Source organism: Ceratotherium simum, chromosome 22 (assembly GCF_057802395.1).
Source record: "Ceratotherium simum simum isolate JZ-2026a chromosome 22, ASM5780239v1, whole genome shotgun sequence".
NCBI lineage: Eukaryota > Metazoa > Chordata > Mammalia > Perissodactyla > Rhinocerotidae > Ceratotherium > Ceratotherium simum.
Genome location: NC_141921.1, coordinates 2,880,961 through 2,905,792, shown reverse-complemented (window position 1 = coordinate 2,905,792; position 24,832 = coordinate 2,880,961). Strand labels below are relative to the sequence as shown.

At 36.4% G+C, this 24,832-nt stretch overlaps 2 protein-coding genes across 7 annotated transcripts in view; one reads left to right on the top strand and one right to left on the bottom strand.

Annotated features, from left to right (window-relative positions):
* Positions 1 to 23,379, top strand: part of PRKAA2 (protein kinase AMP-activated catalytic subunit alpha 2) — a 114,786-nt gene extending 91,407 nt beyond the window's left edge. For 5 of the 6 annotated variants that reach the window (XM_087445853.1, XM_087445852.1, XM_087445857.1 and 2 more), the window contains 3 exons: positions 1,901 to 2,405; positions 3,855 to 3,981; positions 5,267 to 15,916. In XM_087445853.1, coding sequence (XP_087301979.1) covers positions 1,901 to 2,405; positions 3,855 to 3,981; positions 5,267 to 5,505 — 871 coding nt within the window. In that variant the 3' untranslated portion in view covers positions 5,506 to 15,916. Of the gene's footprint in view, positions 1 to 1,900; positions 2,406 to 3,854; positions 3,982 to 5,266; positions 15,917 to 22,621 lie in introns of those variants that run through there. The other variant, XM_087445854.1, reaches the window with a different exon arrangement.
* Positions 16,514 to 24,832, bottom strand: part of FYB2 (FYN binding protein 2) — a 105,783-nt gene continuing 97,464 nt past the window's right edge. Inside the window, exons 16-20 of the mRNA XM_087445859.1 lie at positions 22,730 to 22,816; positions 20,278 to 20,371; positions 17,106 to 17,262; positions 16,960 to 16,993; positions 16,514 to 16,620 (exon numbers count right to left, since the gene is read on the bottom strand). Of these exons, the coding sequence (XP_087301985.1) occupies positions 16,599 to 16,620; positions 16,960 to 16,993; positions 17,106 to 17,262; positions 20,278 to 20,371; positions 22,730 to 22,816 (394 nt within the window). The 3' untranslated portion in view covers positions 16,514 to 16,598. The remainder of the gene's footprint in view (positions 16,621 to 16,959; positions 16,994 to 17,105; positions 17,263 to 20,277; positions 20,372 to 22,729; positions 22,817 to 24,832) is intronic.

Sequence of the window (24,832 nt, the reverse complement as noted above, 5' to 3'; positions counted from 1 at the left end):
CAGTGATTTTTATCAACCATAGATTCAAATTCCAAAACTTTTCTTATAGCCTACAGCTGTCAGAAATATCTGATGTGAGGGCCGGCCCCGTGGCTTGGCAGTTAGGTGCGTGCACTCCGCTGCTGGAGGCCCGGGTTCGGATCCCGGGCGCGCGTCGATGCACCACTTCTCCGGCTATGCTGAGGCCGCGTCCCACATACAGCAACTGGAAGGATGTGCAGCTATGACATACAACTATCTACTGGGGCTTGGGGGGAAAAATAAATAAATAAAATTAAAAAAAAAAATATCTGATGTGTTTTGCCACTGCAACGTGTAACTCAGGCCTTCATGATAGTGGCCTCAGTTCAGTTCCTTGAACATGGCAAATCTCTTTCTCTTCTTAGAGTCTTTGCATATATTGTTTCCTTTGCTAGAAATACCTGTTCCCCAACTCTTTGCTCAGCTGACTTACAGTCATTCTGGTATCTGCTTAAATATTACTCAGAGTGGCTTCCCTGATCACTTGCCTCCCATTCTCAATTATATGCTCTCATTTTACCCCATGCTTTTCACTCACAATCTTTATCACAAGATTTTCATATTGCATAGTTGTAACTATATATTTATTTTTGTATTTAATCTGTATCCAGCGAGACTATAGGAGTAGAAGGAGCATGTCTTTTTGCCATAGTACGTCCTTAGTAAATATTCATAGATGAATTAATTACTCAGTAGAAAGTATTCAGGCAAAATATATATTGATCTGAATTTAGTGAGGGGGTGCCCAGTTCTACCGTGTAGCACTGCTGCATGGTCTTGAAGAAACAGTACATGTGAGTCAGTTGAAAAGGGCAGGGGATTCTAAGGTGGCAATAACATCGTGTGCAAAGAGCTGCATGTTGTTTGTTTTTGTTTTTAGTGCACGTTATATCTATCAATATCATATTAGAAATTAAAACCGAGAAATATAAAACTATTTAATTCACTTAAAAATAACAATAAATCTACTATATGTTAATCTAAAAAACCTCTTTTATGAAAAATAACCTTATTTACCAAAAAAAAAAAAAAGTGGTGACAAGAGTGGCATTATTTTACATTTTTCAAATCCTCTTAATGTTTGGCTTAATCAAAGACAGCAGCTAGATTCTCATATCCACTTCTTCATTCACTCTGTTGCAATATGTTCATTAATTGAAGTCTGTAAAGAAGATCTGACCTCACTCAGATAAGTGGTTGGAAAAGGGAGGGACATTTTAATAGCCTTTCAGATAGTTGTTATATTCTTCTTTGATATTAAACCAGTGCTTAACATGTTAGTTGCAATATCAAATCAGAAAACATATCAGTGAACTTTTATGCTTTATTACAATAAAATCCACTGGTCTGTTTTGCATTTTAGTGGAACTTTTACCCATGTATGATTCTGTAACATCATCTGTAGATAATTTGGAAAATACTGGGTTATTGAGTTAGACAGATTTTCCAAATGGTGACACATTTCATTATACATTATCAAAAATCATATTCATTATTATCATCACTATAATGTTATCAGAAAAGTGTAAGTATTTGGGAAGCTGTCAAACTCAGGGAGGCAGATACAAATTATACAAAATTCTAAAATTTTGCTTGAAAGCTTGAATTTTATCATTGGCAACAAATACTGCCAGTTGTTTCTTTGAAGTGACAGGCTCATTTTGTTTATTTTTGAGAAAATGTCAGCCAAACACCCAAGTCTGAATAACCATAGTTATTCAAGGGTAGGGGTTAATTAACTTACCCAGAGTCACATAGCTAGTAAGTAGCTAGAGACCAAGTCTTTCCGATTCTGTTATATTATATTGCCTCGTGTCTAAATTACTTGGGACTTGCCAAAGCATGTTCTTACAATAGTGTATTGTGGTATTTTTCCTAGAGAGCATGAATGGTTTAAACAAGATTTGCCCAGTTACTTATTTCCTGAGGACCCCTCCTATGATGCTAACGTCATTGATGATGAGGCTGTGAAAGAAGTATGTGAAAAATTTGAGTGTACAGAATCAGAAGTAATGAACAGTTTATATAGTGGTGACCCTCAAGACCAGCTTGCAGTGGCTTATCATCTTATCATTGACAATCGGAGAATAATGAACCAAGCCAGTGAGTTCTACCTCGCCTCTAGTCCCCCAACTGGTTCTTTTATGGATGATAGTACCATGCATATTCCCCCAGGCCTGAAACCTCATCCAGAAAGGATGCCACCTCTTATAGCAGACAGTCCTAAAGCAAGATGTCCATTGGATGCGCTGAATACTACTAAACCCAAACCTTTAGCTGTGAAAAAAGCCAAGTGGCATCTTGGAATCCGAAGTCAAAGCAAACCATATGACATTATGGCTGAAGTTTACCGAGCTATGAAGCAGCTGGATTTTGAATGGAAGGTAGGAAATTATAGTATATTAAGACCATTTGTAGAAGCCATTTTTCTGTATAGTATGTTGTTCTGAACTGCTGAGTTGAGTACTGAGGTCAATGAAAAAGTTGGTTTTGGTTTAGATGTAAATTTAGTGGGCTTGATGCTTCTGGATGGTAAACCCCATTCTTTCCAATAAAATACCATGTGCATTCAAAACAGAAGAAATAAACATCTGTAAGAATGAGGAGCTGTTGATTTTGGGAACCTACATATTTTTGAATTACAGAATAGCATTCTTGGCCAAGAAACAAAAAGTAGTCAACTTGAAGTCACCTGTTTCAGCATGCGTCATAGTAATAAAAAGTCATGTGTCTTCAAAGATAGTATGTTTTAACTTCTCTCTCTCTTTTCTTAGAGAGGATTTGTTTTTTCATTTTGCCAGTAGCTGTAGCAGCTAGTGGTCAATACAAATTATACCATCAGGACATATTTATTCAGTCAACAAATACTTTTCTCTAAGTTGAGAAAATCTCTCTTATTTGGCTGGTGCTTTTTATCCTTAGTTATGGTATATTTTTCTTACTCTCAGCCCACATTGTACTTTTTTTAAATTAGTGCTCAAATTCATTTCAATTCTATTTGTGTATATGTGGGGGAGGAAGCATTTTTTTCATTTCAAATGTCCCTTTCACTCTTATTCCTTTCTTGAGGACTGTATGTATTTTTAAAGGAAGAAGAAAAATGTTCAAATATACCGTGTAAATATTCATTTGACGTGTTTGAGTAAATCAGTCATTTTCATTTCATTATTAGTACATGAAATGAATAAACAAAGTAATATTTATTTAAAACCATTTAAAAAACAGACCTCCTTTTTCTGAAGCAATTTTATTTGGTTAGTTAAAAAAGAGATGTTAATGTCTTTAGAATTCCTTACTGAAAAATTTTTGGAACTAATTAGATAAATGTTTTGAAAACCCAGAATCTTTTTTGTCTGAGCTGCAGTTTCCTTATCTTGAAAAGGCAAATAATATCTTCCTCGCAGGCCTATTGTGATGCTTCAGTTTTGTGACAGTACGTGTTACAGTGCCTGCTGTAAACCATTAACATGTTAGTTCTTGTTTATTCCCTTCTACTCCGTATTCACAGGTAAATGTATTCAAACTGAAGCTGAGCAACCAGAATTATTATTGGTTTAAAGTGGATGCATGTCTAGAACGATGGCTAGACTCTATATAATCTCTGAGTTCTCTTTAAATTTTCATGGCTGTACACAAACAGTACTGTTAGTGGGGATTAAATAAATACTAAACTACAATGTAATATAAAAATAAAAGATCATTCAGGAATTCCTTCTCTACCCTACCTCTATCAATTATTTGTTTTGGTATTCTTTGAAATAAGAAGAATAAGGGAGATATTTCGTAGTTTGTTATTTTTAACGTTTTTCCTTAAAGAAGATTTCTCATTTTAGGTAGTGAATGCATACCATCTTCGTGTAAGAAGAAAAAATCCAGTGACTGGCAACTATGTGAAAATGAGCTTACAACTTTACCTGGTTGACAATAGAAGCTATCTTTTGGACTTTAAAAGCATTGATGGTAAGGAAGCTATGCAAGCATGAGCTCTGAGAAGATAAAACTTGGCACTAGTTGACAAGATGTTAAAATCATCTCAAAGACATGGTGGGTAGGTCTTCTATACTGGTTTTTAAGTAATCTGGACTTAACTAAAAATGTAAGTGAAATGAAAATGATCGAAGACACGTGGAATATCTCTAATCCAGCACCTCTCAAAAAGAAGTGCTTCCTTTTGGCCTAAAAAAGTTATTGGAAGTGTTGGCTGTAGAGCAAAAGTAAGGAACAACAGGGAAGCAAGTTTTGCCTGAAATTAGCTGATGTGTCAGGTTCTTTGTCACATTTCTCCATTCATATTTTATTACTATTAGCATTATAATATCTAGACTTCCCCATTCATCAACTTCCCTCATCCTGGTGGCCAAGGTGACCACATAGGCCTCTCCTGGGGTTTGGGTTGGATTTCGGTGCCCATGGCCATCAGGAGTCAAAGGAGTCAGGGGAGCTGGTTGTGTCCAAGTATTTCATGTGTGACGAGTCAAACCCGGGTCAACCAAATAACGCTTGTTCCGTTCAGAGGCCCCAGTGGGATAAAAACAGAATAAACCAAGGCTCAGGAGAAGAGTGGAACAAGAGTAGAACTGAGTTCAGACTTGGGGAAGTTGTTTAAACAGAGCATTGAAATTTTATTCTTGAACTGTCATCAATTGTAGTAGTGTTTATATGGTCCCCAAACCACCTGCATCAGAATTACCCAGAGTTCTTATTAAAATGCAGATTCTTGGGAACTACCCCAGACCTACCAAATCAGGATCTCTGGAGATGGGTCCTGGGAAACTGGGAATCTGCATTTTTAACATTTTCCTCGCCCCTTTCCCCAGGCAATTGCAGTGTGCACTGAAGGTTCAGAACCACTGTGTGATGGTTAACTTGCTTTTATCTTAATAATTTTTTGTTGATATGCTGCAAGAAAATAAGCCTCCAACACATCCAAGGATGTGTTTTCTTCAAATGCTGGAGTATCAGTTTGATTTCAAGATTAATGCCAAATACTATGTTCAGAAGGATTTTGGGGTCACATTTTGACTGTGTGGAAGTGCTGTGATTGATTAGTGATGTCTGTTATAATTGTGGGAGGGAAGAAGTATTGCCACCCCTGCTCCTAAAACACTGAATTAGAACGTTCATTATTAAGCTGTCCTTGCTCAGATGTGTTTATTTACTTAATTTTCTGAATATAGCATCTTTATAGGAAGGGCTCCCGCAAATACATGTTTCATGTAAATGGCTTTTCTTTGGTCCATTTCAGATGAGGTGGTGGAGCAGAGGTCTGGTTCCTCAACCCCTCAGCGTTCCTCTTCTGCTGCTGGCTTACACAGACCAAGATCAAGTTTAGATTCTGTAACTGCAGAGAGCCATTCACTGTCTGGCTCTCTTACTGGCTCCTTGACCGGAAGCACATTGTCCTCAGTTCCACCTCGCCTGGGCAGTCACACCATGGATTTTTTTGAAATGTGTGCCAGTCTGATCACTACTCTAGCTCGTTGATGATCTTTCTCTTGTTTCTATCTTTCTGTTATTGCACTGTGAAAATCAGATATATTCTTTAAATTATTATTTTCCTTATGGATATCACATACTCTGCAATACTGATTGAGAGACATGAATATCTCCAGGGGACACTCAATGCCATTGAAATTACTGAAAGCAGAAAAGTCTGACATTTTATTTACCTGTAGAAATCTGTAATTCTATTTTGCCTATGATAAATTCAAATAGGCAGTATCTTTAATAGGTGAACATCAGTGAAGATGATTGTTCATTTAAAATTGTGAGTTCACTACAGATGATTAATACACCCTCACTGGTGAACCATCTCAGTCAGAGGGTGTTTGGCAGTACCTCCTTGCTTGACTGTTTAGTGTAGGTAATCCAGTTTACTTCCTAAATTTCAGCAGGCTTTAAGCTGTGTTTATGCACCTAGTTCTCTTGCACAAGAAGATTAAAAAATGAAACAACCATTAGTAAGGTGGTATTAAATGTTGAAATCTTAAAAGCCTGCCCCCCCAAATTTCAGAAGCCAAGTTCTTCTAGCTGTTTTTGCAGATACTGCCCATTGTTCCACAGGAGGGCTGTGGTCCTGAAACAGGTAACTGTGATTTCCAGGTTCCTTAGAAACAGCTGTAACCAGCTAGAGGTTTTATCTTGAGATTTCCCTGAATAATATATTTATCTTAAGAGCCCTCATGGTTCTTCTCAGTATTGGGACATCTGGAATTGCAACAACTTTTGTCTTTTTCATAAACTTTTATTGTTTTGAAACATGCCTTCCAAACCTACCTTTCTCAGATTCTTTTTGGCTCTATTTATTTTTGTACTTCATCAAGCATGATAAAATAGACAGTTAAATGAAACAAAGCAAAATATCAACAGTCCCTTAAAAGAGAACTCTTATCTTGGATCTCTTATTGTGTGTGGTGGTGGGGGGGGAGGAGAGAGAGAGTTGTGTGTGTGTGAGATGTTGCATCCCACAATGCTAATTCTTCATCTGAAGTTTGTTATTGTAGCCACCCACTCCCTCACCTTCCCTAGTCACCATTGTCTTTGTTTATTGTTTGATCCTTAGTGGCTAACTGACTTAGCTTTTAAATCTTTTCTGGTTCCATCTCTTTGTTCTAGATCTTGGTTGCTAGCCATCCAATTTGAAAACACTGTTCTGGCCCTAAGGGCTTTTGTGTACTTCCAAAGCTTGATAGGCTGTGACCTTCACTGTTGAACCTGTTAGGGCAGGGAAGCCTTAAACATTTAAAAAATTCTCTCTCGAATAAATATATGTGTTGTTTACATATATACACGTATGTATTCACACACCAGTGCTTTTAAAAAAGGAAAACCAAACAGTTTTTTTATTTGTTGTGCTTTATGCAGGTTTCTTTTTAATATTAAAAAAAAAACACCTATATACAGCAGGGTAGATAATAGCTCACTGATTATATTTCGTTTTAGTAAAAGTAATTTTTAAATTAAGCGTAATTTATCTAATTTGTATTTATCTATTCATTTGTTTTGTTTAATATGTTGTAATGAACCATCCCATTCACCTGACTTACCCTAGAAAAGATTAAGCTCTTCAGAACGAAAAGTGACTATGCCTCAACAGGTTTCTGTTTGCCAAAAATAATGTGTTTTCTACCAAGAAGCAACTGAGAATGTTAGACCAAGTTTCTTCTGTGTTTATGGAAGACAGGCGTGTCTATCTTTAAATAGTTTTGAGTCAGGAGTTTGCAGTGTGTCACACCATATTGTTTTGTAGAACTTTTGAAAAATGGTGTTAAATAACTTTTTAAGTCTGACTCTGTAATGTCAAAAGGAATCCTTATTGGCCAATTTGGGAAAGAGGGTGGGGTTGCTGTTAAGATGTTTTAAGTTTAAACCTTTGAAAGATTGCCATCTAGTGGCACCAGAAGGTACTTTTTTGTGATTATTTTTATAGGATAAGCAGTCCTGCTGTGTTAGTCTGATGTGCATTATAGATATGGCATAATTTTGGCCTTTCCAAATGTGTAAATACCTCTTTTGGAAAAAACAGGGCCACATCATAATATTTGCCTGAGTATGAATGGTATGACCTTAGAAATAAGGAACTTATCTGATTCCTTGTCGCCTAGCAATTTTGAAGGCGGAGAAATAGCAGGAAGGAATCCAGTGGCATTTTAGCTTCATTAGTCTAATAAATCAGATATTAGAAACTTATTCATATCAAAATTACTCTATATGAATGATTATCATGTTTTTCGAGAGTTAAAAAGATTATTTACTATTTTCTCATTCTTGCCAGTATTTATGAGTATCTACAATTTGATAGTTATCTGTTGAATTTTAGGGGAACCAGGGGTCACAGTTTGGGTTCCTGTAAGCTCAAGTTTTAAAGCACAGCTCTTCTGAGAACCTAGGTGGTGTAGTAACTTGTTTTGGAGAGAGATTTCAGGAGGCTCAGGCCAGTATACCAGGGGGCTAGAGCATTGTTATAGGAGGCTTTTTGTTGCTAATGGGCGGGGAGAGGGAAAGAATCACTTGCTAAATTCCCACATTTCAGTCTTGTAAACTGGTTAATTGTGGATGTGGTATGTATGTGGTAGGTAGATCTTGGGGAGGAACAGTTTCTTCCAGTTAAGATTCTGGAGGAGAGCTTCTATTATTAGGTTATAGGTAAAGCCTAGCTATCTCATGGAAATGCTCTTGAATAGCATTTCACAAACTGTATTGTGTAAGATGCTCTGCAGAAAAACGATTCCATTGAGCAAGTTTGGAAAATGTTACATGCTACTCTCCTGCTTGAGGATGACAATGGACATAGGCATTAAAGACTTGGACAAGTCCTTCTGTGGGAAAAAAAAAAAAAAAAATCATTTAACTTCAACCTGCTTTGCCTAAATTAATTTAACCATGTTTTTAAACTTATTATCCCCTGGGAAAAAGCAAATTTGGCAAATATGATTTTAGGAAAATTTTAGGTCCAGCTTGTCATAATTAGGGTACTTAAGAATACAATTAAGCTTTCCTTTTCCCTTCTCAGTTGGAGAGAATCTGGTTCAAAATCAGAATAATTTTATTTTAACCTGTGGGCATATTTATCTTGAGCGAATGCTGGACTGAATAGAATTTTGTATGTCTGCAACTTGTTTCATAGCACCTTGATCTTTGTAATCAGGTTGTGTTATAGTTTGGGAGCAAAATTGATTGTTTTTTGTATTGAATGGATAACTGAGGAACCTTAAACAAGATTACTAAGTAAAAACATTACTTAGTCTTCACACTAAAACTAGTGACTCATGCTTATGGCTCTGTGAGTAATGAGTCAATATCGTTGATTCTTACTTTCAAAATGTGTAGTCAGTGAACATTTTCTAAATACTTTTATATTTAGATCTAATCCTTGTCATCCTTTAACATAGGAACAAACAAAATCTCAGAATACCGAGGGAGGGAGGGAGGCAAACTATTACAAGTTGGGTATTTATTTTGATCAACAAACTTTTAAGACACTTGTAATCTCTAGTATTTGCATTCCTTGATACTAGCCATCTATAAAGAGAATCCAGGAGCCTAAATTAATCAGAAATAATAGTATTTCTATGTCAGGGAATTGGCTATATGTAGTACAGACAATTCTCCAGTTTCTGCAAATAGGTTTTCCATGACCGTTACATAATTCTGGGCTTGTTTCTCTTATTCCCTGGCCAGTTTGTACTTAGGGAATACAAATTGATTTTTAGTATTAGATGAGACAAAATTGAGAAAATAATCATAGACAACTGTTACAGATTATTTGACTATTTGGATTTATCTGTAGCCTCTCTTAATGTGCAGTATACTGAGTTAATATAAGCACCGTACCTTTTATTTATAAAAGTTTGGAATGTGCCTATCATAGACACTGCATCTTTGTCTATTCACTGGTTAATCATGTAAATCCTATTAATGGTTGTGAAATCTCAGTATCTAATGCTAGACAGGTTCTCAATTTTGTCTGTTTTTAAAGACCCCCACCTTTTCAGTCTAGCATTTCTTTAGCTGGTCATCCTGTCACTCTGTGACTTTTTAAATAGGAAATGTAATTTATTTTAATAACAGCTCTCAGAGATTCTACTTTATTAAAAATTCTGGGTGAGGGATATGTGCAATCTGTTGGTAAGTCACATCCTATGTTGGGCCTCATTTTTGTAGCCTCTAAAATGAGAGGGACAGATTAAAAGACCTCTGAGGTACCTTTGAGCTTTAAAGTTCTGTCTTCTCATATGATTTATGTTAGTGTTCACTTTTTATATATTTAGAGTTTTTATACTAGTGTGAATGTTCTATATTTGCTGAGGCATTTTGAAGGTATATACTTGAATATTTTTCTAAATACAGCTGCCCTCTGAAATACAAATGGCAAAAATCATCCAGAAAACCAAACATGTTAAAACATCATGTGCACTTGGCATAAAGCAAAACATACGTTTTATAGTGATTTTTAGATCCAGAGACCCTCCATATCTATTAACTTATCTGAACATTACAGTAACCTTGTGAGGTAGCCATTTTCCAGATGAGGAAGCAGGACTGGAAAGTTCTTCATGGCTTTAATGCCATGCAAGTATTCAGCGATGATCACTGCTCTTCATATGCCACCTTCCTTTGGGGAGAACAGTCTGAATCGCTAAAACATCTGGGTAGTTGAGTAATAAAAATAAACACAGATGTATTGCTTTCAAGTCTTAGAGGGACATAAAGTAGTCTTAACTGAATATTTCTTAGTTTAATTATTTGAACCAGTTGATTGTACTAAGTAGGTATAATTACCTGAAGTATTTATGATTAGCATATTGATTTTTATAAGTACTTCTAAGTTATTGAGGGTGCTTAAAAAATACTGAAGAAACTTTTTAGGACATGATTCTTCCTTTAATTTTATTTACATGATTCTTATAGCACAATCTTTTTTAAAAAAGTAAAACTAGCCCCAGCCCCTATCTTAAATTATCATAGTTTTTGACTATTATCTGAATTAGGCTTATCTAAATTTCATATACAGACTGATAATTTTTTGCTTTGTGTGCATATTAGATGATAAAACACTATTTTCATAGAGTATATTTCTATTCACAAACTACCTATTATCAACTTGATAGAGAGTCTCCCTTATAAAACTTTGAAATGTAATTTATGTTTGATGAGCTTAAAAATTTATGTAAATCTTATTTAAACAAGTTGCTGGGCATCCTTGCTAGCCTTTCCCACATATAATTATGATGCATTTGATGCCACTGAACAGTAATAGCATAAAGAACAGGACCCACAGTCTAGACTGGATTGAATTTTAATTAAACTTTTTCAGCCATAACCTGATAAGAATCAGGCTGGATCTAGAAGTTACCAAACTGTGGGCCTGTGTGTATTGTGTGAGCCACTCGTAGTGTTTACTGCTGGCCTTGCATAGCAATGCCTGTTAGCAGCCGTGACTGGGTATGTGACTTTAGGTAACTCTTGTTTATATCTAAAGCAGTTTAGATTTTTTTGGAAGTAGCTCATGATTATTTGGACAAGCAGGGTAAATTTCAGTTACATTTAAAGTGCAATTAATAGGAAATCCTAGACTAGAGTGCCCTTTCCAGGAAAAAAAGTATTTGTAGAATATCCTAGCATGAAAACTTTTTTGAATATATGTAGATTTTTGACAAAGTTCATACAGTGTGATTTTTTTTTTTAATTCGGTGTTTGCTACTTTGCGTCGATTAAAACTTCAAGGAGGAATAAGAACATTCTAGGCAAGGAGAATTGCATAGTTAATTTTTTGCTGCTAATTGAAGCATGCATTTTTCACAGCTAAAAGTCCCTTTTAACTAAGTTTTGTTACGAAGGCAGGCCATTTTTCTAGACAGATAACATTTTCCTAAAATGGAAAAGAGAGATCCACTGTTCTAAAAAAAACAAAAAAACCTTAGTTGTGCCTTCTTTTCAATTATAGGAAGTTATAATAAGTAAAAAAACTTGTTTGAACTGTATTTTCCTTTTTTATAATTCCTCATTTTTCCTTAGATCTGCCCTCCACAAACAATCACATTGTTTGCTTTGGCCTGTTGTTTCCGGTTCCTTTGGCCAGACCTTACCCTGTTACTGTCAGAATTGCTCACTGGATGTGTGTTTCTATTTCTTCTATGTCACTTCACTTCTTAAGTTGCCTTGGTAAAGTTTGGCTGCCTTTACATGTTTTTAAAATGAATGGCAATCTTTATATTTCAACCCTTTAAAAAGTTTATAAAGGGAAGAAACAATGCAGAGCAAAGAACAAAATCTAATTTGGAATCTGATTCTCAGTTTGGCTGTTGTGGCAGCAGCAAGTCACATAACCTCATTTAGTTTTCTCATCTACAAAATGTGGATAATAACCTACCTCACAGATGTGTGTGAGACACTGTTTGAAGGCCCTTGTTTAAATACAGGGTTTATCGTCCTCATATTTAATGTAACTCCCTTCCTTTCTTTTTAAAATAGGTATCTTTGATACTGATAGGATGAGTATCTTGATTTTAGGTAAGCTTTATGTGGTAAGAATATAGTAGTAAAAATGTTTAAGACCACAGTTTCACAAATTATGGTATTCTTATTTTAAGTGACTTTTAAAATTTCTTGAAAACATCGAATATTCAAATACCAAATTTGTCTTTTATTTCAACAAATATTCAGAACTTCCTAAAATGTTGGCTGAAGCTGCCTTAATGTATCAAAATACAGCTTTTTCTCAAGACTATTCACAAATATCGATGGTTGTACAATGTTTTGAGTGTTTATTGTAAATTGTTATAAAACTGTGAACTCTAAGCATAGTAATCTTAATATTGTTTTAGGAAGAATGCTTGTGTTCTTTATCATGTATGCTTAAATATCATACAGTGAATTTTGAGTGCAACAAATAAAACTGAAAGTTGACAATCATTAGGTTATATCCATGACAATCATAAGAAAATGTAAGATCGGATATTAATTATTCAAATTTTTTCCAAGAACATCCTGCATTTATTCTTTCTTAGCCCATCTTTGAAAAGGAAAAAAAAAAAAAATCCCATAGGCTGATACATTAATCCATTGAGCACTTGAATACAGATCTATTAAATTTTTTCTAAACTGTTGAAATTGGGATCAGTTTTTATAATTTGTTTCAGGAAGAAAAAGACCAGAATCCCAGTGCTTTTTCCCAGTTTTAATAACCATAGATTCAAATTTCAGTTTTGTTTGTTACGTGTTTTTGTGAGTGTTAAATGGTCAGCGGGAAGGATCTGTCTTCCAGGAACCATGTGGTAGGGCTGTCTTCTTGAATTACACAGCATTGCAGAGTCACGGGTTCTCCCTAGTTCGTATTTGCACTGTACAACCTCATAGGTGACAAACACAGAGAAAAAAAGCAGCCTATCTGATTGCTTATAAGCTTTTTTCACAAAATCAAATTAAAGTCTCTGGTGAATCTGAAAGCTATTTTTGTTTCTGTTCAGTCATTAAGCTGATATTCTGCATGTCAATTAATAGTTACAGAGAAAGCTGTTGTAGGAAAAGATTGCCTGTTATTCCTTGGAGATTTTATACCCTCTTTGTCCAATTTTGTCGTCTTTGTTGTAAATTGAAAGTCTCTAACGTTAGCTATTCTATTAGTTTTCTATTTGCTGCCATAACAAATTACTGCAAATTTAGTGACAACACAAATTTATTATCTCACAGTTTCGTAAGTCAGAAGTTTGGTCGGCTTAGCTGGTGTTTCTGCTTCAAGTCACACAAGGCTGAAACCCAAAGCCTTGGTAGGGCTGAGCTCTGGGGGAGAATCTGTTTCAAGGCTCATTCAAGTTGTTGGCAAAATTTAGTTCCATGCTGCTGTGGGACTAAAGTCCCGTTTCCTTTCTGGCTCTTGGCTAAGGGTCATTTGCAGCTTCTAGAGGCCACCATCATTCCCTGGCCCACAGCTCCCTTCATCTTCAAAGCCAGCAACAGAGGGCTCATGCTTCAAATGTCTCCTGCCACCTCTTCCACTGCCTTTCTCTGACTGGCTGGCTGACTCTTCTGCCTTCCTCTTCTGATTTTAAGGGCCCATGCGATTAAATAGAGTTCAACTGGTTAGCAACCTTAATTTCATCTGTAAAGTCCGTTTTGCCAAGTCACCTAACATATGTTTACAGGTATAACACCAGGACATGGAGGCCAAATTCGGCTTACCATAGAAACAACCACTTCTTAGGGATTTGTTATTATATCTTCATATTTTTTTCTTTTCCTATTCTTCCCCCTGGAATCTAATGTTTTAAAAGTTCTAAAGACATGCAGGAGAGGGACTGGTCAAGAGAATGCCATGTCATCTTGGAAGACTAAATGTTTCACAGAGGCACTCAAAAGGAGGAAGGGAAGGTTTTGTTGGTGCATGTTTAACATTGCTGGTGGCCCGACCTGTAAATGAATCTGATGGGCCACTGTTAGCCTCTGTTAGGGTCAAGCACCTTTCTATGCTGTCTTTTATCTGACAGAATGTTGTTATCTTTACTGATATCTTTTTATGCAAAATTAAAAGTGAAATAGAAACTCAGTCTTTCTATTGAAACTTTATGCTAGGTTAGAATTTCTAGGCGATAGATGACATCTACTTGGGACATCACTGAAGTCTTAGTTATAATGTTTACATTAAAGAACCTTGCGGATCTATGGTATGAGAAATTTAATTTCAATGCTATGATTTAAAGAATGAAAGAAGAGGAAGATTGGCACAGATGTTAGCTCAGGGCTAATCTTCCTCAAGCAAAAAAAGAGGAAGATTGGCAACAGATGTTAGCTCAGGGCAAGTCTTCCTTAGGGGAAAAAAAAAGTAAAGAATGAAAGAAATGTGGTTGACATTAGTGAAATGGAAACAACCACATTGAGTGTGGATAGAAGCAGTTATTTTTCCTAAAAACATACTCCATATCAGTAATAGCAATTAGGTACTAGTTTATATTAGACCAAATGGTTTATAGTTTAAAAACAGAAAAATGTTCAGTTTTAAAACCCTATTAAATACATGAATGTAAAATTAATTATTACATCCCGGCCATTCTTTCAAGTCTTAAAATTTGAATTTCAAAAACATTTTTGTTTTCAACATTTTCCAACTTGAGAAATGGCCAGGTACTAAAATAACAACACTTTTACAGTATTGTGTATTAAGGATTTTAGGACATTTTTATTTATATTGCATTACAGCCTACAACAACCCTGTGAAGTAGACAAGGTGTGTTACTAGCCCTATTTTACTGATGAGGAAATTGAGACTCAGAGCTAGTTGTGGAATTAGAACAAGAAGGCCTTGCAATGAGATGGAAGCAAAGTGCATGGGACAGACCTATCTCAGTTCAAGTTTAGTCCCACTCCACTCTAGGATTTAAAATACTTCATGTTTTCAGAGGTGGCAAGACTGATAGATGGTTTATGATTCTCTTTTGGACAGGATTATTGCATGAAAGGTCTCTGCTCAGCATAGCCCTGTACTCTCGCAGTTACCTCCTGCCCACAGGCCGTACTTACTCTCGTCCTCTCCAGTGCCCCCTGTAACAAGTCTTGCCTTAGAGTGTGCAGTTGCCTGATTGCCCTTCCTCTCACTGAGTAGTAAATTTAATTCAGAGGGGTCCCAGCAGAAATATATTAATATATTCCCAGCCTTTGGTACCTGCCTTAATCTCATCTCCCAAAAAAGCAATTTTAGAGTCATTCCCTAATTCTCTTTCTCACCTCTAATCAGTCCCCAAGACATTCTGTTTCCTTACCTCTGTAATACCTCTAATGAGGCTCCTATACTATATATTTCTATTGCTGCTGTCTTAAATTAAGGTCTAACGGTCCTTTGCCTAGAATATTGCAAAAACAACTAGTCTCCTTTCTCTAATATATCACGCATTTTGCTGTAATTGTTTTTTTTCTCTTTTGTCTCTAAACATCCAGCATTGCCTTCCTGCTTAAGACCTTTGGTTCCCAGCTCTCTAGAGGAAAAAGTCCAAGTCAACGCTGTCACATTCAACCCCCAACTTACCCCATCCAGCTCTTGCTGTTCCCACCAGACAGCACGAATTTTCCATCTTTGTGCCTTGTCTAGCAGATATCCTTGTGTTCAAAGACCAAGCTTCAGGGTCACCTTATCTGTAAAACTTTTCTTAATCTTCTAGGCATTTCATTCATATCTTATTTCCTTCTCTAAACTCGATGAATACTTTTGATTCCTGTCTTCTAGAATAAGCTTGGCCTTTATTGGCAAGCGCCATTTGGAACATGAAAAAGAAGATAAAAAAAACTAGAAGCTTAAAAGGCAGTGTACATCATTTAAAAAATAGAATATTAATTAGTATAGCTCAGCTTTTATTTTTCTTTCATGTAAGTAAAAATACATATGAATTCTATTTGAATAGGTGTTCATGCATAGACAAAAACTATTTTATTTTGGACAACAGGATATTTTAAACTGATACAGCATATGTATTATTTAAATTTTGTTAAATATATTTAGGTACTTCTTAAAATGATGGGTGAATTTAGGAATAAATTACTTTTCAGCATACTATTCCCAAAAGAAACCAATTTTGAGCAGCATTTGTCTGATTTTGATTTTGTGACAAAGCAGAAGGACACTTGTAATTATTTTAAACATTATACTTGCTTATACTATTTACTTTTCAAAATTAAATTACACCGAATTTAAATGTACATCATCTTCTAGAAATTATAAACACTCGTGTACTAATATTAGAAGCAAACTAGCCATCTGCACAGCTGACTAGGTGCCATAAGGCATGGTTTCTCACTGTGGATGTGGCTCATTAAACAAGTGCTCAAATGCTAACACCCTGTTCACATCCTCTTGAGCTAGCAGTGAAATAGATACTGAAATAGACATTGGAAGAGAACCATTTAGGAGTAAAACCAACATCTCCATGTGGAGGATTTGTTTTTGCTTTTCTCTCCTAAGTTCCTAAGGAAAGTTTCCACTGATTCCACCATCTCATTTTGACGTGTCAAGTGAAGCTGATATAAAGCAGGACTAAGATCTCAGAACTGGTTCTCACTTGTGCAGCCTGTACCATTTGATCTTGATCTTCCTAAGGTGACCAACCTTGATGCCTGAGGAAAAAGAAAAATGTAAATACATTTTGAACTATAGGCCAGTGGAGCAGTGAGTAAAGAAATTCCTGGGGAATTTCTTATCCAGTTTAATATTTTTATGCTCCTTTAAAATGTTTATAAATATGCTCTGTAGAGACATTTGATAACATTCTCAGGAGACACAATAATAAAATCTCTTCCAAAGTAATCCTTATAGAATAGGGCATTGCATGTCTAATTTTCAAAACTTTTCCTGAATTTAAATAAATTCAGTAGTCTTTCCTTGAGACGAATGTACACAGCAATGTATTAAGTATTTAGAATTCATGATTTGAAGTATAAAATCAAACCACTTACTTGAAATCTAGATGTTCAATTAGCACATAACCATCTATAGAAACAAAAATCATTATTACTAATCTGAAAGTTAGAGAGATGATGCTTCATTGAGATTTTTTGAAAACAGTGATTGAAATTTTATGGGCGATAAGCCGATAACTTACATTTGCCTTTAGAATTGCGACATATCACTAGATTTTCTTCAGTGATATCAATGACTTCCAGTTCTTCTCCAGGGGTTATTGGCAAATCAAATATTCCATTTCTTGAATTACTGGTACATGCCACTGCTGTGTTGATGACGGTAATCTCTTTGTCATACTGAAATGAGAAGTTACTAATCAGACTATACTTGCATAGTTTTTATTCTTTTTCATTGTAGCAAAATTAATGGAGGACATAATATAGTAACCTCAAAATAAACCCAACATGCTAGATATTCAGCAGTTAAATAACATCTAAAGGACTAGAAAATAATAGCAAAATAGTCAGTGAAAGGAAAGTTATTTAAGGAAATAATAGTAAAATGCCACAATCTTACATTTGTTTGGTATGATCATATTTTCAAGTGTTTTCACACCCATTATCTGATTGTACTAGAATGAATTCTAGATGAGAAGGGTATAACATGGGTACAAATTAAGTAATGTGGGTGGTATGTTAACTGTTCCAGTAATAAAGTTACCACCAAACCCAGGAAAGGAGAAGTTAAAAAAAAAAAAAAAAGAGGGAAAGAGAAAAACCTCTGTGTAGTACATTAGAGTTTATAATGCTCTTACATATCTGGCATTTCTAGATGGCACTCTTTCCATCCTTCCTCTGTGGGCGGGCTTATATATTCTTATGTCTAGCTATAGCACACGTATTTTAACGTAGTAGGAATGGACTGTGGGGAACAATTCCCACTCTCCTTTTGTGGTCAAAGACAGGTGTTTGTGAAAAAACTGTTGAGGAATTCAACTTCTGACCTCAGGGGAGTTTTTTCTGTGTGATAAACTAGCCAGCCTCTACATCTACAGGTACATCACCTTCTAATGTACTGAAATCCATTGACTGGGAAAAAAAAAATAGTTCCAGAATATGTAGCTTATATTTACAGATGTCTCCTTCACCAAATTAGAGTGGCCAAACATATCCCTTTGCTCAGGACAGTCTCTATTTATAGCTAATGTCTCTATTTACAAGAACTTCTTATTACGATCAGGTGTGCCTCCTTCTACTCTCAGAAGTGTCCTGAATTTGGATGATAAATTATAAGATCACTCTATACCAAATGAGATCTGAGCCATAAGATAGATTTGTCTTTTGCCTAGCAAAGTAATAGCTTCCTAACTCATCTTACTTTTCCAGGCCATTGTTCCCTGTGAATACACAGTGATTTTTTCAAAATGCAAGTCTGATTAGGTCACCTTCCTTTTTATAAAGTTCTGAAAGATCCACATTTCTTAGCTTGACATTCAAGGTCCTTTGCATATGGTCATCCCCCACACCCCTATCTCTGTCCCCTGTATGGAAGCCACGTCAAGCTCTATGATAGCCCTGAGTACACCCTGTTCCTTTCATAATTCCGTGCTGTTTTCTCTGCCTGAAATACTCTTTTTTCTCTTAACCATTTTGCATGAAGACTGTCATGACTGCTGTGAATAATTTACTATTTAACTGCACTTTGTATATACTCCTATTATAGCATTTAATAAACATATTGTCTTATAAAATGAAAGTGGAAGACAGTTTTATTCATCCTTGTATGCTCAATGTCTGGCACATATGAGGTATCCAATATTTTGTGATTTGAGCTGAATAAAAATTATTGAAATGGCATAGTTTTTCTAATGCTATATCAAGGAAACCCACCACAGATAATTAGGAAGAATGGACTCATACACATGTGAGAATGGGAGTTTCTGTCCCATATGGACAGTCACAAATACATTGGGGGAGAAAAGCACTAGATGGAATGTAGAGTCTTTTCAACAAGTAATTGTTACACACTTGCTTTTACATCACAGTTTGAAGTAAATAATTGCATATCACAATTTCTAGACACAGTAACCCTAATCGGCTTTGGTCCAAGCAGGAGTTATTAATGATTATGAGGAATTTGTGTACATTCCTATTTTAGTTCCAGCCCCAAAACATTTTTGGATGTTTACAAAGTGTTAGGTATTCTGCTCTGCACATGGATATGAAGATGGATAATATAACCCTTGTCCTCTGGGACCTCCTAGTTTAATTGATGAACATGTAATTGCAATAATGTTAATGTTTTGTGATAAGCTAGAGGTTTGCTCAGGTATATAGGTATACAGAGGAAGAGTAATTTCTTTAATCAGCAAGTGTGGGTAAGTCTTCCTGGAGGAAAGGAGATGCCTTGACTGGGTCTTGAGAAATGATCAAGAGCCAGTCAGATGGAGAAAAGTAGCAAGAGTTCTGTCTACCACACGGTTGAAACAGACCAAGTAAATGCCCAGAGGAAGGAAATAGCAGGAAGGATAGAGGTGGATGTTCGTTCAAGGGACAGAACCATGAGCAGTTTGTTGCCAGAGCACAAAGTGCAAGGTGAAGAATGGCAGGAAATAAGACCAGAAAGACAAGCAAAGGTCATGACATGAAGGGCTTTATATGCCATGTTAAGAAACTAATCTATATCCATTTGGCAATGGGGAACTTTTGAAAGATTTTAGGCAGAGTAGTGACTTGGACAAATTTTATGAGCAGTATACACAACTTCATCTCAATCCAGTGTCTGGTACATGGTAGGTATTCAATATATGTTTCTTAAATTAATAAATTCTCACTGTGACAACAGTTTGTGAAATCAGAAGGGAGGACCATTTAATGCTCCATGGACTCACTCAATGAAGAAGGAGTCAAGGAGGTTCAGATGCTGCTTCATTCATTCATTCACTGAACACTATTTGTCCAGTTTGATTTTGGGAGCTGGGGGCAGACTTGGATGAGACAAAAATCTCTCCTTTAAAAGGGACTCAAGAGTTCAGAATATAAACACACACACATGCTGTAATACGATTGATCAGTGTTATAACGGATATGTGTATAATAGATATATAAAATATGCTGAGGGAGTAACTACCTGGAGGGGTTAGGGAAGAGTGGGTGACATTTGAACAGAGCCGTAAAGAGCAGCTTAGGAGTTTTTCCAGGCAGAGAGAATAGCATGTACAAAGGCATGATAATATAGAAATGCATCAGGAAAAATAAAAACATCACCTGTTAAGTCAAAGATTATGTCTATCCCAGAGAGGAAGAGGTGCAACACACTGACAGAATCTTTAAAAATAGAAATTCCAGGCTCTAATGTAGAGGAGAACATACCTCAAATCTTTCTCTGAAAAGTTTTTCTTCTCTTTCCATTCTGTTCTTTTCTAAGTTTTGCTTCTTGGTTCTGAAGAAATTTCTAGGAGATAAACTGGGAAGAAGTATGCAATGGGGTTAAATGTACAATAATAAAACTCTAAGTTTCCAAATCTATAAACTCATTCTATTTTGGAATAAATTCAAGTATAACTTTGTGTATGTGTATAATTTTATATACAATCATTTATGTGTGTATTATATACGTATGTGTATATGTGTGTGCATCTGCATGCACACACATCTCCAGAGCAGACTCAAAACAGCTGCACAGGGTTAGTAATACCAATTGCCCTCCCCTACAATTAGAGAAAAATTTTTTTGATAGCGGGATAATTTGGAATAAAATCAAGTTGGTCAATTTAAGTTAAACAAGAAACTTCTCTGAATCAAATTTAGAAGCATAATTAACTTGTTAAAAAAAAGAAACTTAGGAAATTTATAAATCTTTCCACTCTTGAGATTATTTAATGGAAAACAGTAAGGGTAAATGGCGTACATTTCGTGGTTTTCCAAGTTGTCAAGCCTAATTGGGGAATCACAAGTCTATGCCTTAATCAAAGAACTGTTGTGTTTGCTGAATGATTTGGAGAAGGATAGAATTAAGAAAATAAAGCAAGATGCTGCAAAATATGTGCAAAATTCTTAGCATGTAAAAGTCGACAACCCTGCAGCAGAGGCTGACGATACCATGACTCCTCCCTGTTGCTCCCCTGTGCTTCACATGGGGGTTGGGGCTGCTGTTTAGCAGTTTAAAAAATTGACAGAAGGAAAAATTTAGTCAAGCAGATCTTGTCAGTTTTATTCAGCAGTGTCTCCTACATCTGTTTCGTTCTGTCCAGGATTCCAGCCACTGCCATATTTCCCTCTTGCCTGAAATACCATCTTCCTCTGGTCTCTCCTCTCTCAAATCATCTTCATACCTGCCTCCAGAGTCATCTTTCTAAAATTTAATTGATCATGCCACTCTTGCTTAAAACCTTTCAATCTGTCTCTACTGCCTATAAGATAAAGTCACATTCCTTAGCGTGGTACACAGGACATTTTATAATCTGGCCCCAGTGTTCCTCTCCAGCTGCCCTTTTCCATGTATATACAAAGTCCACATGGAACATCTTAGAAGGTGGGCTCTGATTTCCATGTCTTCACACCTGGGATACTCTTCCTCAACTTCTCTGAAATCTTGTCATCATCTTTGATTAATAAAGGGATAATAAAAGGATTGAACGAATATAGAAAGCATTTCTTATTGGTAGAATAAGTTATGGTAGAAACCATTTAAAAAGGAACAAAGAGCACATAGAAATTGATGCATCAATCTACAGGAATAATGATAGCATTTTCAAATTCACTCAGTTGAGAATAAATCAGTTTGTTGTAAGAAATAGAAAAGCACTAGAAAATTGTTTCCTAAAAAGACTTATGTGTAGTCATTAAAATACTAAAAAGCTTTTTTGGGTGGGAGTCAAAAACTTCACTGATATTTCCTCTTTTGGAATTCTGTTTTGCTATGCTATGCAAAAGTATGTAAGAGCATGAAGTTTAAGGTGGACAGATGTTTTTCTCGTCTGTGAGTACACTTTTCCAACGTGGGAAAAATAAATTACATCAAGTCTAAACCTAAAGAAAACTTAAGGGAGGGGCCATCCTATGCCATCCTGTGAGTTTAAATTTGACATAGACTGATGTCTGATTTCTTTTGGGGTGCCCCTGTAGGACTTTTCTAGACTCAGGTTTCTCAGAGCAGACAGACCACACAGTGTTCCCAGCTCAGTGCTATTTAGACAAGGATTTCCCCAACACGTCTGTTCAAGTACCTCAGATCCTGCCCCATGTCCTAGCTGTTGAGGAGAGGACTGGAGCACAGACCACTAAGGAACCGTCTGAGACAGTAAAAAACAACACCTCCCAAACTGGGAACGTTAATCACATGAATGAAGTTAGATTTTGATAAAACATTTTTTTTTTAGTTCTAACGAATGTTGTCATAACTAGAATTATATTGTAATTTAGGGAAATCAGTCTTACTACATGATATCTAGTTTCTCTTAAAGTTTCATTTAAGTTCTAACTGGTGTATTATTTAAGTTCTATCTTATAGGGAAAATGTTCTTACAGTCTAAAAGACTGTCAAGTTTTTCATCGTTTGATAAGGGCTGGCTTGAAATCTTTCCTCGTTCCCCATCCACCAAAAGCAGGGATGATGATGATGATCATGTTTGTGACACTTTACATTTTCCTATTCTTTCTCTTTTAATCCTCTCAACTGTGCTATAATGTATGTATTATTATTCTCATTTTGTAGATGGGGAACCTGAAAATCAAATCTAATGACTTGTCTAAGGTCACACAGCTAGTAAGAGGTATAAATTGCAACAGATAAGCTGTAAGGTAAGTACACCTGTGTGCCTACCTTTCTGATTCTTCAGCACCTTTTTTCTCTTTTTTTTCCTTTGGTATCAAAAACTTGGGCTTCCACGTTTTAAGTTTATCTTCATCTCTGAGGAGAAAAATATTTTGAGCAAGCAAATTAAGATAGAACTAAAACATTTATGGAACCATCAGTACTTTTTGGGCAATTATGTTTTACAAAAAGATTTACAAGTCATCTAGAAGTATATTTTGATAATCTGTTGCAAGGCCAGATAGTAAATATTTTAGGCTTTGCAAGCCATACCATCTGGTATGGTAACTACTCAACTCTGCTGTTGAGACTGTATTTACAAAAACAAGTGGCCAGCCGTACTCGGCCCACAGACCATAGTTTGCTCACCACTGGTCTGTAGTGATCCAAATTTGAAGCCAAAAGCAAGAGATCAGCCTAATTATAATCACACTTCCTCTCCTTTCTGAGCCTCAGTTTCTTCACCTCTAAGATGTGAATAATAATACTAATAACCTTCACTATGAGACAAGACTGATCCGGCTAGTGTTTTTTTTTTTTAATTATTTATTTATTGTCCCCCAAAGCCCCAGTAGATAGTTGTATGTCATAGTTGCACGTCCTCCTAGTTGCTGTATGTGGGACGCGGCCTCAGCATGGCCGGAGAAGCGGTGCGTCTGTGCGTGCCCGGGATCCGAACCCGGGCAGCCAGCAGCAGAGCGCGCGCACTTAACCGCTAAGCCGTGGGGCCGGCCCCCAGCTAGTGTTTAGCATTAGTAGAAGAGGACGCAGGGAAGGGACAGGGTATCATAGAATGAATACTTTTTGAGCAGCTATGTATTGAGTCTTATGCTAGGCACTTTATGGATGTTAACTAATTTTGTTTTCACAGTAAGCATTGCAGCCATCCTTTAAGGTAGTCATTCATGTAGTTTTACAAAATAGGAAATGCATGATCAGAGAACTGGGTAACTTATCCTGGTCATGGAAATAGTGACTATGAATCCAAAGTCTTTGGTCTTTCATCATGCCTGCTGCTTCAAAACATTTCTTTGCTGGCATGACAAAGTGACCAATATGTCCATCATTGATATGAGCAAAACAGGACCCTACTCCATCAACCATCTATATGTCTGTGGTGTCTGCACACCTGAACACTAGGTAAATCAGAACCACAGGGATGTTATGTCAGAGGAATTTCTAAGAGTTTCAGAGACATTGTGTCACCATTTCCTTCAGATTACGGTCATGAGTGTCCAACAGAATGTCAAGGACTCAGCTTTTGAGCAGCATTGAAGATCAGCTTAGGGAAGGCTTTTAAGAAGCCTTCCAGGCCTTGTCCAGGGATCTCTGTCCCTCTGTCTCCTCAACGTCTGTTGCCTTGGGAGTCTGCAACAAGCAGCTCAGCAGTTACTCCTTTTCTAACTGTCTGATGGCCACTTGTTCTCTCTCCACTTTAGGTTCCCAGAAGACTGGATCCAGGCAGGTATTCCAGTGTGTCCCCCACAAGCTCAGCACAGTGCAGGCATTTATCAAGTGTTCAGTGAGAACTCAGGCATGGACTTGTTTGGAAGGAGCTATAGCTGTGAGGGCAGGGAACAGGCAGGGCAAATGCCTACTTAAAAGCTTATTTTTGGGGCCAGCCCAGTGGTGTAGTGGTTAAGTTTGCGCCCTCCACTTTGGTGGCAGCAGGTGCGGACCGACACACTGCTCATTAAACCATGCTGTGGCGGCATCCTATATACAAAATAGAGGAAGGTTGGCACAAATGTTAACTCAGCGACAATCTTCCTCAAGCAAAAAGAGGAAGATTGGCAACAGATGTTAGCTCAGGGCCGATCTTCCTCACCAAAAAAAATAAAATAAAGCTTATTTTCTTTACTGATTATAAAGCAGTATATCCAGAGTATTTAAACAATTGGAACCAGAAGTAGAAAAGAGACAAAATAAGCATAATCTGACCTCTCAAAGACATCCAACTTTCCTTCTAGACATGTTTCTAAGAACTTTTAAAAACTGAATTGAGATCATACTGTACATATAATTTTGCATTTTGCTATTTTTCAATTGTCATCATAAGTATAACCATCTCTCCATGTCACTGAAAACTATTTACTGCATATTTAGCATGTA